Source organism: Mesoplodon densirostris, chromosome 4 (assembly GCF_025265405.1).
Source record: "Mesoplodon densirostris isolate mMesDen1 chromosome 4, mMesDen1 primary haplotype, whole genome shotgun sequence".
In the NCBI taxonomy this organism is placed as follows: domain Eukaryota; kingdom Metazoa; phylum Chordata; class Mammalia; order Artiodactyla; family Ziphiidae; genus Mesoplodon; species Mesoplodon densirostris.
Genome location: NC_082664.1, coordinates 69,271,176 through 69,286,880, shown reverse-complemented (window position 1 = coordinate 69,286,880; position 15,705 = coordinate 69,271,176). Strand labels below are relative to the sequence as shown.

At 33.3% G+C, this 15,705-nt stretch overlaps 1 protein-coding gene across 4 annotated transcripts in view; it reads right to left on the bottom strand.

Moving 5' to 3' along the window:
* The window catches only part of STRN3 (striatin 3), a 106,032-nt gene that overhangs the window by 28,464 nt on the left and 61,863 nt on the right, over positions 1-15,705 (bottom strand). For 2 of the 4 annotated variants that reach the window (XM_060096348.1, XM_060096351.1), the window contains exons 6-8: positions 8,834-8,963; positions 7,457-7,598; positions 2,142-2,252 (exon numbers count right to left, since the gene is read on the bottom strand). In XM_060096348.1, the coding sequence (XP_059952331.1) occupies positions 2,142-2,252; positions 7,457-7,598; positions 8,834-8,963 (383 nt within the window). The remainder of the gene's footprint in view (positions 1-2,141; positions 2,253-7,456; positions 7,599-8,833; positions 8,964-15,705) is intronic. The other 2 variants (XM_060096350.1, XM_060096352.1) reach the window with 1 other exon arrangement.

The following is a 15,705-nucleotide window of genomic DNA, read 5'->3' as shown; positions in this document are numbered from 1 at the left end:
TCAGGGCATGGCTCTGAGGTCTCCAGATCCTGATTTAATCACAGTAGCTCCCTTTCACCCATTTCACATATTAGGTTCTGCAATATTCTGCTTGACAACAGGGTAGTTTGATATAAAGAAATTGGAAAACGTTATACAGTGGAATATTTATTGACATGAAATGGTATTTTCTGTGAACTGTTAGCTAAGTAGGCAAATAACAAAACTGCATATTATGATCCTACAAAAGAAAATTAATTAAATTAAAATTTTATGGGGATTTTAGACTTTAGTTTCAGTTCATCTGTTTCTAATAGTTCTTAATTAAACAGGTATTTTTTTCAATAAAAAACATTTTTTAGAAAAATGTAAAACCTACAACTAAAAAACCTTAAGTTGACTTATATCTTCTTTCTAAACCTCAAAAAGGTACAGGCATATATCTTGGATATATTGAGGGTTCAGTTCCAGACCACTGCAATAAAGCAAATATCACAATAAAGTGAGTCACATGAATTTTCTGGTTTCCTGGTGCATATAAAAGTTATGTGTACACTATACTGTACTGTATTAAGTGTGCAACAGAACTATGTCTCTAAAAAATGTACATACTTTAATTTAAAATACTCTATTGCTAAAAAAAATGCAGGGTTGCCACAAACCTTCAATTTGTAAAAAAAAGAAAAAAAATGTGTATAGATCTAAACACATTCTATCAGGAAAAAAATGCGGTATCTATATTTTAAATTAAAAGCAACACTACCTAGCATTTTCTAAAGAAATCTTCAGCAGGTAAGTCAGTTTATGAATAACATACAGAAAATAAGTAATCTAATATTCAAATAAACTACTTTATTTCTTTAAAAAAAGATCTAAACCCTAAAATTCTAATGTCATTGTGTCTATATTAAAATGGTAAATCATGCAAAAGTACTTTTATACTCAACATGCATTAATTATATAGGTAAGTGATGTTAGAGCTGAATACAGTCCCTGCCCAGCATTAAACATTTTAAAATATGGTAAGCAGTTCAATATAAAATATGAAACTTCTTAGAGAACAGTTTGTCTTTTTATTCACATGCAATAACATAAATAAGCATAAGGTTATAAAAGTGCACAACACGTAAAATCCCCCAAATTCCTTATTTACCTCCACAATAAATTAAACCATTCAAAAACTGCTTCACTGAAGGAAACTTACACCCTTTTCCACTGCAACTGCCATTTCATAAATTAATATATTTGTCACCAGAGAAAGGAATATGAAAGAATGCCTATATAGTTTTTGCCATTGAAGTCTACTGTTTTCTCCTACACACAGTCAAAAAATTTAGACTGGCATGATTCAATGGTCAGTTCAAAATAAAGTTCCCCCAAAATAAACTTGAGTTTCTCCATTTAATACTAATAGGTCTGAAGATGATTTTCATGTGACTGTTCTTAAGCTTGATTCACAAAATGGAAATGAATTACTTCTCTGAGATGTGCTGTAGCTAAATTTATACTTTTACAATACATTGGTCAGGATATTAACAGTGAAAACTACACTGAGGTACCCAAAGACACTCAGCTATTGACCAAACAAACCCTACTGCCACCACTACCCTCTCCTCTGGCCTTACTCCATCAGAGTAGCCAAGAAAATACTACCTAGGAGAGCTTTTTTTTTTGCTACTGTTGTTGTTTGTGGTTGGATTAAGGCCAGAAAGCACAAACTATGGAAAGGGCTTTCCTATTCACTGTATTTTGGAATTCTCAAACTAAGAAATGTAACCTGGACATGAGCTGGTTATAGCAGTAATACCCTATGTATCAACAATACAGAAATTTATACTTTCTTCCTTTTGAACAGATTTCTATTATTTTTCATCCCAAGGCCAATATTCCTTACAGTTTGGTAAACTTTTTAAAGCTTAAAATACAGACGAAAACTCTGAAATCCTTCCTTCATCCTTATCCACATATTTAAAATGATTTCCCACTTGATCAATAACACAACCTAAATTATATTCAAATAAATTTCAATTATACAACAGACAAAGTTTAAAGTTAGTTGCCCCCTTTATAAAACAAAAAGAAGTAGACAAAAAATCAGAACTGAAGAAATTTTTTTTTCTCAAAGATTGGTATACAAAAATTATAATAGAATCTGCACTTACTCTTTACCCCTTTCTTCCCCTTTCGTTCCTTCTTGTACTGTTCCTTCAGTTTACTTATTAGTCCCTGGTCTACATCCCAAACCTCAGTAGTTGGGGAGAGGTCATCTTTATCTACATGCAGCATATTATTAAAAGAAAAAAAATCAGCAGTTGGCAATGCAAGCTCTTGGCAGTAAACTGTTATAGTTTTATATAATCATAATAAAAATGTACTAATAGCATATATTCAAAGTACTTTAAAGGTGCAGTCTCAGTTTTGGTATTCACAACTCAAACTCTAAAAGCTCATCTAATAAGTTTCTAAACATTTAATACCACTAACAAAAGTTAAATGGTGCTTCATTTCTATGAATCACAAATTTGAAGGTTATTATTCTTTCAATAACTGATATTCTTACAATGGACTGACATTAGAAATCTAATGTTATACAAAAATAGATCACTGCATCTTTATAAAAATGTTAATAAAAAATTATTCAGCCAGCATCATAAAAGCAAATGAATGAATTACATGCGAACTACTCATAAAAGTGCAAGCTAGAAAGGTCAGTGCCATTTTATTGATGAAAATATTCATGCACCTTCTGTCACATTGATTCTGCATGCACAAAATAACTGTACTAATGGAGAGGCATTCTAGTCCAATATAATACATACATATATTCCAAACTACAATGTTTCGAATAATCCATACAAAGCATTCAGAGAATCCCACCTCTGCCCCCACCCCACCCAAACAGTTCAACATCTCATTACCTTCTTCCATTGGTCTACAACTAAGATTAGCAAAAAAAAACAAAAAAACAAAACTCAAATTCCACTGAAGAACTTTTTAAGAGCTGATATTTTTAGGGTAAGATAAAAGCAGTGACAAGTATGGAGAAGTGAAAACATACATTGCTGTACATCTGCTAAGGATGATACTTCAGCTATTTTAGCTGAATAAACAAATCCGTATTTGTTTTAAGTAAATACTTGTGCCTGGAATAAATTTACCCTATAGTAAACTAAAGGAAAAACAGCATTAAAAAGAAGCAGAATAAAAATATGTCTATTCGAATTATTTTAGGCATTAAAGGCTTTTCCATACTTTAAGTTTTAAACTTACTGTTTAAGTTGAAAGCTATTATTAGGAAGTTTAACATTTTGTTAAAGAACAACTAAGAGTTTTTTTAACCCTGTTATTAAATAAAAATTATACCAAAACACATAGGCTAAGTCAATCAAGAAGATTGACATAAGAGGAAGATTTTAGAGAAAACATACTTGAAAAATTTTTGTTAACTCATTATATTCTGGCTTACAAGCCTTATAAACTCCCTAGGACTCACTGATTGCATCTATACAGTGGACATTAAAAAAAGCCTTTTTTCCTTATAGATAGTTGTATGTAGTAAACATAAAAAATTCTCATATTTAAATGGTACACAGGGAAATTCCCTGGCAGTCCATTGGTTAGGACTCGGCGCTTTCACTGCCGGGGCCCGGGTTTGATCCCTGGTTGAGGAATCATGATCCCGCAAGCCAAAGGTACATAGAAATTCAATTTACTGTACCTTGAGCTTTTCCTACTATAATTGTCATCACTTTCTCCCTATGGTACTATGATCTTAGGTAGTCAGTATGTAAAAAGCTAAATCCAAAAATTTGCTAACTTGAATTACCTGAAACTAGGTTGTTCAAGCCTGAAATTTACACGATTATTTGTCAAATCTGCAAACTGTAATACTGTTTGTAATACAGATGTAGTAATGATTTAAAGAGAAAATCTACTTTTCATGTACTCTAATCATGAAAACAATGCTATATCAGGAATCCGTTCTGTCATCTTATCAAATACTCTAAGAAAAAATGTAATCTAAAGAATCGCTTGTACTCATCTTAATAAAACTAACAATTCTTATTTTTAAAAGTGACAAATTTTGAGCAAACTTTGTTAAATCTCACAGAAGCAACAAAAAATTTAAGTGGTATATAGTTTACACAGAAGTTAGATAAAACAGTAAAGTTTAATAAGTTTTTTAAAAGACCTTTGTAGAAAAATAAATCTGTGCATAGCTCTAACTGGAGTAGCAAAGGGTAGTGAAGTGAAAAAGCAAAGGGAATAAAAAAGGATAAGCTTAAGAAAAATACAAATACTACTTGCAAGGTAACCTCAAATCTAGAAAACAAAGGTAAACTTAAGGCAGTGCAAAGAAAAGGTTGGTGAATGCATATGTGCACAAACATCCTGAAACTTGCCTGGTAGGTAACAGCTGATTTGATATTACTTATAAGAAATAGTTAAGAGCAAAAGGGAAGCAGCATAATCTTCTACATATTAATTGTTTTTAAAAAATCTAGGGGAAAAAAAATACCAAGAAATGAGATTGACTCAGTTGCGGGAACTTTCTTGTTTAAAAGAAAACACAAATATGCACCAAAAAAATGACCCTTGACAACTCAAAACCACAAAGGCCTAAAATTTTGTTATGGTGATTCTAACTACCAAAGCAAAGGAATTATACAAATCTACTTAATATAGCATAAATTGGTAACTAACTTTATGCAAATATTCAGTACTTTATTCATTATATTTAAATACAAACATTTGGTATTTTGTAGTCCTATATATTCTACAGACCACAGTTTCAAAGTGTAGGAGACAATAACTACACAACCTTAAAATGCCTAGTCTCCATGAGAGAAATACCAAAATTAGAAATGCTCACAATATTTCTGATTATGCCAAGAAGTAAAAACTACTAAAATTAAACCCAGACTACCTATTGTAGATGACAGAAGAAAAAGATTTAAAAGCTCTCTAAAAGCAGTGGTTTCATAGGATAAAAGCATTCAAAATTAGGTACCCGAGTAGACTGCTAGTATACAAAATAAAAAATAACACAGATTATCCAATGTGGGTGAATATTGGGATGTTTCATTATGACAGACTGTTTACTTTAAAAAACAACAACAACTGTGTCCTTTACCCAGTAATTTAAATCTGAAAAGCATCACCTTCCCATTTGTAAGTAAATTCAAATTTTAAGTAAATGAATTAAATAAATATAAAGGGGTATTTGTATATCCAGCCTCTGTTTTGAAAAAAACTGAGTATGACACCTGTTGAGTAAAAATGATAAATTCAAAATCACTGCATAGATCCTTTGATAGTTTTCATTTCTTAAGGAAAGAAACTACTTGAACCATTTTGTTCTTAACAGAGTCCTTTCCTTCTCAAGAACTTAGAATGCTTTAAAGGTGTTTTAGACTTGTCCAGAAGGAAGAGACTTTGTCGGTTACTTCCAATTACACAAGAAGATTCAGGTCACTCTCAAATATTAACAGTAAAAGTAAATAAAGTATCTGACACTTGTCATTCACACTAATTAGGTCCTCTCTTGAAACTCTGCCCTATAGTCAGAAGTCTCTGGACAGAAGGACCAATCAACTGCACATAATATAGTACTTTTATTATAGAAATAATGCCATTTTATACAAATTACATTCCTGAAATTTTTATATATTCTTCTGATGGACAGTTAAATTTCCAGCAATTTTAGGTGAAGAAAATAGGAATGGATATGTGCCAAGATTTAGCTATACAGATGTTTGAAAACTGCTTTTGATCTTTTTTTTCTTTAATAAAAATAATCTAAATGTGCAACGGTACAGCAGAGTTAAAGAAATAGTGGAACATATTCCATCAAGAATACTATGCAGTTATTGAAAATGATGTTGCAGAAGAATAATATATTAAGTGGAAACTGTGGTTTATAAATCAGCACGCAGCAAAATCCTTGTTAAAGATAGATATAAATATTAACCATGATTCTCTCTATATAGCAGTGTTACAGGTGATTTTTAATTTTCTTCTTCACATGTATCTGTGGGTTCTAAACCTCCTAAAAAACACAGGAATTATAAAATAATTATGTATTTATACAATTTAAATATATTTATATAATTATTTTAAAATCCAGAAAAAAATAAACAGTATTTTAGAAACTTTTGGAAAAAAATAAGGTATTTCCAACTTTGAATGGGTTGCACAGAGAAGTTAGAAGAAAACATACTTTTACTTTTCTGGAGCAAGGTTAATTCTTGCTCTTGAGCAAAGCTAATTCTTAAGAAGGGAAAATTTCTATAACATAGCTATTTTCAAATAGTAATTACAAAAATGTATATTCAAAGTCTAGAAAGTAATTGTGGAACTTTTTGATATTTTCAATTAGTATGTCTCCTCTTTCCCCTTAGAAGACAGCAGTAAAGATCTGAAAACAATGCTTGAGAATCATAAACAATGAGAAAGCTGATAACAAAATTCAGATCTTTTAAGTACTCAATTTGTATCAGGATAGTCAATAAACATTATATTAGGTCTTGTCTCTCCTGCTGTTAGCAATATTCAGCTTCAATAAATAAATGAGGCATTAAAAAAAAATCCAAGAGTGTTTCCTTATTAACAAAGTAGTTTTTAAAAATCTAGTGATAATTCCCCTTGTTAGTAACTAAGCAACTTTGGTATTCATGTGAAATATGCATTAAGGTACTTAGTAACCTTCTCCAATAAAGCTCTGTAAACACAATTTGAGTTCTCCCTACCAGGTAACATGTTGATATTAAATGATGATTAAATGAACATTTTTAATAGGAATAACATACTGGACCTCAGCTATTATCTTAAAATACTTCGTACACTTTTATTTTACTTTCTAATGGGGTTTTTAAACCCTGTATAAATAGAACTGTTTTATCCCTTTTAGTTATGGCTGGATTATTATTAGCAGTAGGTATCACTTCCAAAGGCTAGGCTCTAATGCATTTGTACACTGAATATTACATGTAATGAAGTTTAATACTTCAATAAATCTTGCTCAATATAGGAGCTATAATTCAAGATTAGTAGCTTTATTACTTCCTAGCAATAAATCAGATAATACCATACAGGCATACTGAAAAGAGTTATCTTCTTGAAACCCAGATTCATTACCAAATTAAATCATAGGAATGTTTAAAACTGTATACATGCTTTTTAAAAAAATCTGCTAAGAAGAAAGGAATTGGATCTCTAAATTGACTAAATATTTCAACTTTAAATCAAGATAAATTTCAAAAATCAAAATCCACCAAAAGCCATATATTAAAGTTTAGTCACCAAATCTAAATAAATTGGTGCAAAATACTCTGAAATTATTCAATACCACTCTTCTCTTTGCTCTCAGTTTAACTGCCATCATACATTCAGATATACACATTCCACATATTATATTTAATAAAATACAACTTTAAGGGCTAGATGATTTCCCACCCCCATTTCTTTATCACCTTACCCCATTCTGTGCCATCCCCTGAACTCCGTGCTTCTCCAGCTCCTTCACCGTCTTCAGCAGTCACTAAAAAATCAAATTCTTTCAGTGCTTCCTCAGTATCAGGATCATCGGTTAGGTCAGCAGCTAAACCTTCATTACCTATCTGTAAACAGAACATAAGCCAAGAATTACCTTTATGCTAAACTGTAAAGGAGTCCTTTATGTTTTTACACAATTATCTTTACATTTGCACTCCCATTTTTAGATTAGATTCAAAATTTTAGATTTTCCACATAGTTCACCAATCCCAAATTATACCCTAGATAAATGGTTGTCAACAGTGCTGTGTGAACACTGTTATAAAATGTGATGCAAGCAATGTGGTTATAAGAATGGTTAAAATCTTAATCTTCAAGTATGATGATTCTTACAAAGAACTTCTCTAATTACAATAGATTCACAGGTACCAAAAGACCCATGCACTAACTTACATTCTAATATGTTGTGTTGAATTGACCTCATTCACTGAGAACTGCACAGGTAGTCCGTAACGTATAAGGATATGGCATAGTTAATAAGGACATTAATGCAAGTCAACAGCTGTGGTATTTATAGTAGTGCTTCCCAGAACAAAAAAATAGGGAAGGATCAAAATCTCTGTTCACCTATGCTCCACATATGAGTGTGTTACACACATGAAATTTGGCAGAAAGGTTGAAAACTGCTTTTATAGACTGGAAGCTTCTGAGAAACACTGGCGTTTTCCCCATATTACTGTAAAATCCCAAAGAACCACAACAGAACCCATCCACTTTTTTTCTTTAAAAAACATACTTGAAATACTGTACACTACTATGACAATTCACACATGGATCATTTAATCTACTTTTGCTCTTACAGCTAACCTTCATCAACACTAAAATACATAAACCTGTTTCTTAGGTTATGAGCAAAAGCAAATTTTTATTAATCCTTAACAAACAATGAGAGTGTTGACACGTATATTTACAATTCTTAGTTTACTCCCTCACCCAGGGTGGGAGTGCCACCCCACTTCAGTTACAATTTACCACTTGTTTACTGTACAGGAAGAGAGAGACTTCAGCAGTGATTCTTAATTGTGACAGGAGTGGAAAGGATGTAACTTTTTAAAAAAAAGTTTCAAATCACTGGACTAGTCCTATAAAAACAGACCCTTTCTTGCCATTTATAATACAGCAAATAATTTCTACTATGTGTAGGTTAATTCAATAAGAACTGACTATATAAAACTTTCAAGTGACATAATAAAAAATAATCAATCACTCCCAATGTAACAAAAGACATCTTGAAATTTTCTATTCCAAATACATGACTACATATATTTTACCTAATAAGAATAGAAAATTGAATTCTTACTTTGTGTTTATTTATCCGATGTTTGTCTTTTCCTTCTGGGATGCCTTCAATCATGTCATTTTCCTCTTCTTCGTCGCTGTCATCAGCATTTTCTAAGAAATTGAATGTCTCAAGAACATCACCAGAAGGCCTGTAAGAGAGGAAAAATGATGAATCAAAATATTCCAATGATTAATTCTAATATTTCTTTCTGTCTCCTATTTTAAAATAGTACTTGAAGGTAGTAAGAGAGATTCAAATGAAAACTTACTTATGATGTATTATCTAAATATTCTACAAAAATGTTTTGAAAGATCATTTATGTTCTACAGTTAAAGTATCAATAAAAGTAGTTGTTAAGTTTCTACAATGAAAATACTTTAAGTAATTGCTGCATCAAAATAAAAACCCTATAGTATTAGGCACTCAAATGTGCTATTATTTCTCAAAATAAAGCCATCATGAGCAAGCAACTTAAACTCAGCATTTCTTATAGTTCTACAACCTCTTACAGCTTGGTGCAAATGTTTATGACTAAAACCGAACTTTAGGGGTTTCCCTGGTGGCACAGTGGTTGAGAGTCTGCCTGCCGATGCAGGGGACATGGGTTCGTGCCCCGGTCTGGGAAGATCACACATGCCGCGGAGCAGCTGGGCCCGTGAGCCATGGCCTCTGAGCCTGCGCGTCCGGAGCCTGTGCTCCTCAACGGGAGAGGCCACAACAGTGAGAGGCCCGCGTACCGCAAAAAACAAACAAACCGAACTTTAATTTATCGGGCTGCTCAGATTTAAAGTTATGGTAAATCAGATATATAACATTCCAATCCATTTTACAGATTTCCTTACCTAGAAAACAGGATTATTAATATACTAAAGAAATACTTTCAGGACTTACCTGGTGGTCCAGCGGTTAAGACTCGGTGGTCCCAATGCAGGGGGCTCGGGTTCGATCCCTGGCCAGGGAACTATTAGATCCCGCATGCCACAACTAACAGCTTGCGTGCCACAAGTAAAAGATTCCAAATGTCACAACTAAGACCCGGTGCAGCCAAATAAATAAATACTTAAGGGGGAAAAAGAAAAACTACTTAAAAAAAAACAACTTTGAAGTGTTTCAGAACCACTCATATAATAGGTAACAGTGATAATCTATTTTTATCTCTTACGAAGTCATTTTAAAACTATAATCTGAATTCCTCCTCTATGTACAAAAAAGGTTTTCAAATAGTTGGTTAAATGTCTAAAAACAGAGGCTGCAACAGAACGGTGAAAGCTTCAGCTGAACACAGACTCTCATAATGAAAGTCTCAACTCTTCCACTGACTTAGCTGCTTGAATTTGGCCAAGTCACTTAAACCTTTTGGCCTCGACTTCTTTACCTGTAAACTGGGGGGGGGGGGGGGGGTTAAACTAGATGATCTCAAATATCCTTACCAATACGAACAATACATGGTAACAAAAAGAATAATAGTCTAAAAGTTAGGATTTTTTTCCCTCCCTGATTGGTTCTTAGTCCAAATTAAGGATATAATACAATTCAGACATTTTTTAAACACCTTTATTGGAGTATAATTGCTTTACAATGGTGTGTTAGTTTCTGCTTTATAACAAAGTGAATCAGCTATACATATACATATATCCCCGTATCTCCTCCCTCTTGCGTCTCCCTCCCACCCTCCCTATCCCACCCCTCTAGGTGGTCACAAAGCACCAAGCTGATCTCCCTGTGCTATGCAGCTGCTTCCCACTAGCTATCTATTTTACATTTGGTAGTGTGTATATGTCCGTGCCACTCTCACTTCATCCCAGACATAGGGTTTTAATAGGTCTATTATACTCTGCCTAATCCAGCACATGGTTCTAGGACCTGTATCAACACTGAATGTAGAAAGAGATGTGTTTTTCAAGTGCAAATTAGTAAGAACAAACAAAAAACTACCACAATAACAAAACACATACTTTTCAGTTCAACATTAGTAATACGTCTCGATATCTGGGGATTAAATGAAAGGCAAAGAAAATATTTGACAAAATTGGCACATCAATGATAGAAAAATAAATAATAGAAAATTTAACACATGAGAGTTTTGTTTTGAACTTTGATAAAGTATTATTGTTCCTTGGATAGAAGTTCCTGTCTCTAAAGTGAGAACTCACGTTTCAGGTTTTAAAAATTGTATTTGATCACAACAATACATGTACAAGGTTTAAAAGTCAAACAGCACAATCAATAAAAGAAAGAACAGGGCTTCCCTGGTGGCGCAGTGGTTGAGAGTCCGCCTGCCAATGCAGGGGGCACGGGTTCGTGCCCCGGTCCGGGAGCATCCCACATGCCGCAGAGCAGCTGGGCCCGTGAGCCATGGCCGCTGGGCCTGCGCATCCGGAGCCTGTGCTCTGCAACAGGAGAGGCCACAACAGTGAGAGCCCCGCGTACCGCAAAAAAAATAAATTAAATAAATTAAATAAATAAAAGAAAGATGAATCAGACTTCCCAAAATTAAAAACTTTTGCTCTTTGAAAGACACTATAGAGAATTTAAAGAAAAGTCTATAGATTGGGACAAAATATTTGCAAGTCACACATTTAATGAAGGACTATATAAAGAACACTTAAATCTCAACAATAACAAATAAAACAATGAAAAAATGGGGAAATTATTCAAACAGATCCTGTATCAAAAGATATGTGGATGGCATACACAGATGCTCAACATCATTAGTCTTTAGGAAAATAGAAATTAAAGCAACCATGGACTGTGAAGGGTCTGAGACTTCGCCCTACTTGCAAGCTACCATGCTGTTTCTCTTGAGATGTTTTCTTTTTAGCATTCACAATGATGGCCTTTGTATAGATTTTTAAAAATTAACTTTATAGTGTAACTGGGAGAAATCCTTTCAATGTGGAAACAAACATCCTTGGAAACACATTCTATAAATATATTCCAGAATTTTTTTAAAATTACTCTTTAAAAAATTTTTTCAACACCAGCTTACCTGTTCTCTTTTTGAAACTCCTATTCAGATGTTGTCCCTCTTGGACTGATCTTTAGATTTTCCTCTCTTTTCAGTCTTACTTTTTTTCCCCTTTTCTCTTTTCTGGGAGAGTCTTTTATCTCCCAAGTCTTACATGAAAATTATTTAAATCACACTTTAAAATTTCTATTAGCTCTTTTCTGATCTCTTACTGAACCGTATACAATAACATATTACTGTTTTATAGACATATTATCTTCTCTCAGTCCTCTCAGAAGAGTAATTATAGTTTTGAAAGTCTTCTGCTCCCTCTTTTCTCTGAGTTCCTTTTTTATGTTTGGTTCCTTTGGTCTCCAATTTTCATATTAAAGTCTTTCCTTAACTGTTAATATTTAACAGTGAGGCACAGAAAAACTAATTGGATATATTGTGTACATGGGTGAGGCTTGTCAAAGTAGCTAGCTTCACTTCTGTATAACAACAGGGCAGAGTCCCAGCCATTTTGCTGGCAGATCCCAACTGTCGGATCATAAGGTCTTCTCTATTAATGTGATCATATTCCTGCCTGAAAGGGATTTAAGACCAGCTGCCAACATACCTGAAGCCAAGTAGAAGGAAACAGGGAATCTCACCGTTCAGCTAGAGATTTTCAGATAATGCTCCTGTCTTCAGTATAGTAGTCCACCCTACAGTTGCTTGTTTTCTTAAGAAATCAGCAATCACTGGAATTCACCAGAAAATATACCAACATTCTTTGGGATAGGGGAGGGATGTTCAAGCGGCTACACAGGATTAGAGAGGGGGTTTGAGATTCTAACTGCCTCTTACATAAACTTGAAACTAATTCTCTATTAATAACCCCCTCTAAACCTGACTCCAGATATACCTGATACCTCTAACTCCTTAGCTTTTGGAACTTTACTGGCATTTTGGGACTTGAATTGGCTTGTTCCTTTTCTTCTTTCCAGCTTCCAAAATTATTAAGTTCTCCCTATCTGATGGACTGTATATCCTCTCATTCTTTCTATATATTCAATTTTTTGTCCTTATGTGTCAACCAATGTGTCTTAAAATGTCTTTAACTGATATTTTAACAGAGGTTCCAGAAGGCACACAAGTAAATCTGCCTTTAATCCACATGCTTAAGTGGACATCTACATCTATGGAATTTTATAATAATTTTTTTCTTTGTCAACTATTTATTTACTATCCTTTCTCATTCAATGAAAAGCAATCAACAGAATTTTAAAAATTATATATCCAGATGAAGGGAAAACAGAATGAAGCCAAGAGTAAGGTTCGTAAGTAAAAGGGTAAAAAAGAGTCAGTGTTTTCTAGAGATAAGGGAAACCCACAAATATGGCAAGATTCCAAACAGTCAGAGTAAAAAGAAAGAGAGCAACTACTGGAGGTTCAAAGGTAAATCAGACCAATCACTAAGAAGCAGCACACCTTTTCAGTTACAAGACCTATCAGAACTCTCTTCCCCAATGAATCCTTATAAGGTGGAGGCTGTGTGATATGATACACTATATACCCACAACATCCCCCTACAATAAACCAAAGAATAAACCAAGAAAGACAACAGTAACATTTACTCAGCAGAATCTAGTAAATATTACTCTTGATTGGGTCACATTTCAACTGGATAAGCAATATTTCATCATAGCTAACACTTATTATGTACCAAGCATTGTTCCAAATGCCTTACATTAATTCATTTCTTCTTCACATCAACCTATCATTACCATTTTACAAATGAGGAAACCAAGGAAACCAAGGAAACAGGAAGGTAAAGTACCCTGCCCAAAGTCACAGCTAGTGAGCAGCAAAGTCCAGATTCAAACCTAGTCTGTCTTCAGAGTTCCTATTCTAAACCATTAAGCATACTGTCTCTAATAATATCATCTACAATTTACCATTCTTCTACTGTTGAACATGGAGACTGCTTCAAATTTTTTGTTATAAATGAGAATACGATAAACATCTTTTTGTTGACACCTCTATCAACATGTTAGGTCATTTTCATATTTCTTAGGAATTTTCAAAGGCCCTGATCATAGCTGAACCATACACACCTACATTAGTACAGACTCGCAATATACAGCTATACTCATTAAGAAGGAAATCACATTGATTAAAAACAATTATTACCTAAATGTCTGTGGACGGATAAATGGATAAAGAAAATGTGGTAAATACATTCAATAATTATTCAGCCATAAAAAAGAAGGAAATCCTGTCATATGCTATGACACTGATGAACCTTGGGACATTATGTTAAGTGAAATAAGCCGGTCACACAAGGACAAATACTGTATTAATTCCACTTATATAAAGTATTCATATATTACATAAATATATATAAAGTATTTGAAGTAGTCATTCGTAGAAACAGAAAGTCAAATGTTGTTTGCCAGGGGCTGGGGGGAGGAGGAAATAGGGAGTTGCTATTCAATGGGTATGGCGTTTCAGTCATGAAAGATGAAAATGTTCTAGAGAAGTGCTCTACAATATTGTGCTTACAGTTAACAACACTACATCATACACTTAAAATTTATTAAGACAGATCTCATGTTATGTGTTTTTTACCACAACAGAAAAAAAAAAAACTATTAAACTCTTAATCTTGCAAAGGGAAGAAGCTTTACAAGGAGAAGATACCGTCTGTTGTGGATTTTTAATTCAGATTCAGGTGTGATATAGTAAACTGTGTTCCTCTAAAGTATTTATAAATCCTAAGAACTACTTAGCCTGGTTAGCTGACAAGTTTAGTTTAAGATAACATAGTAATATCCTTGCTTTTTCTCTAAAGCTATGAAAGCTCTATGATTCCTGAAATCCAGAGTAAAGAAAACAAGGGCTCTGTTAGATGTCAAATTGTTTTTATTAAAGAGACCTTATTTCTCAAAAATAAAACCCCTAAACTAAAGGCTTATGTTAACTTGAAAGTCATCAACATGTTTTAAATAACTGCATGATGTCATAAAATATATCTAAGGGATGAAACAATGCTAGTTTATAAACTGTACGTATTATTAACTTCTTAAGCTCTAACCAAACTAATGAATTCATTCTGGTTTTTTCCACTCTCTTTCTTTTCTTTGTCCTTCCAACCTATGTAATTCAAGGTAATATCTAATGGTAAAAAATGAAAAAAAAGTTCCACCTGCTTGACAGCTTGCATTTATCAAATCTGTGCTATAATCAAAAGTGTATCTGGTACACAGAAAACAAGTGTTAATGAGGATGTAGAGAAATCAGAATTCTTATACATTTCTGATGGGAATGTAAAATAGTCCAGCCACTTTGGAAATGAGTTTGGAAATTCCTCAAAAAGGTAAACACAGAGTTACTGTATGACATAGCAATTCCACTCCTAGGTATAAACCCAAGAGACTTGAAAACATATGTCCACACCTGCAGAACAATGTTCAAAGTAGCATTATTCATTATTCCAAAATGTGGAACCAATCAACATGCCCATCAATTGGACAAGGAATGGATAAACAAAATGTGGTATATCCATAGAAAAGAATATTATTTGGCAATAAGAAGAAATGAATTACTGACACTTGCTATAACATGGATGAATCTTAAAAATATTACACTAAGTAAAAGAAGCTACTCACAAAATAACCATTTACATAAAATATCTAGAATAGGCACATCTATAGATACAGAAAGTATATTAATGGTTGCCTAGGGTTGGTGAGTGGGAGGAGTATGGGAAAGAATGGGGAGTGGCAGCTAACGAGTACGAAGTTTCTTTATGGAGTAATGAAAATTTTCAAAACTTAGATTGTGGTGACGGCTGAACAACTCTGTGACTATCTTAAAAACTATTAAACTTATATACTTCAAGTGGGCGCACTTTATGGTATGTGAACTCTATCAATAAAGACATTAAATTTTAAAGTAT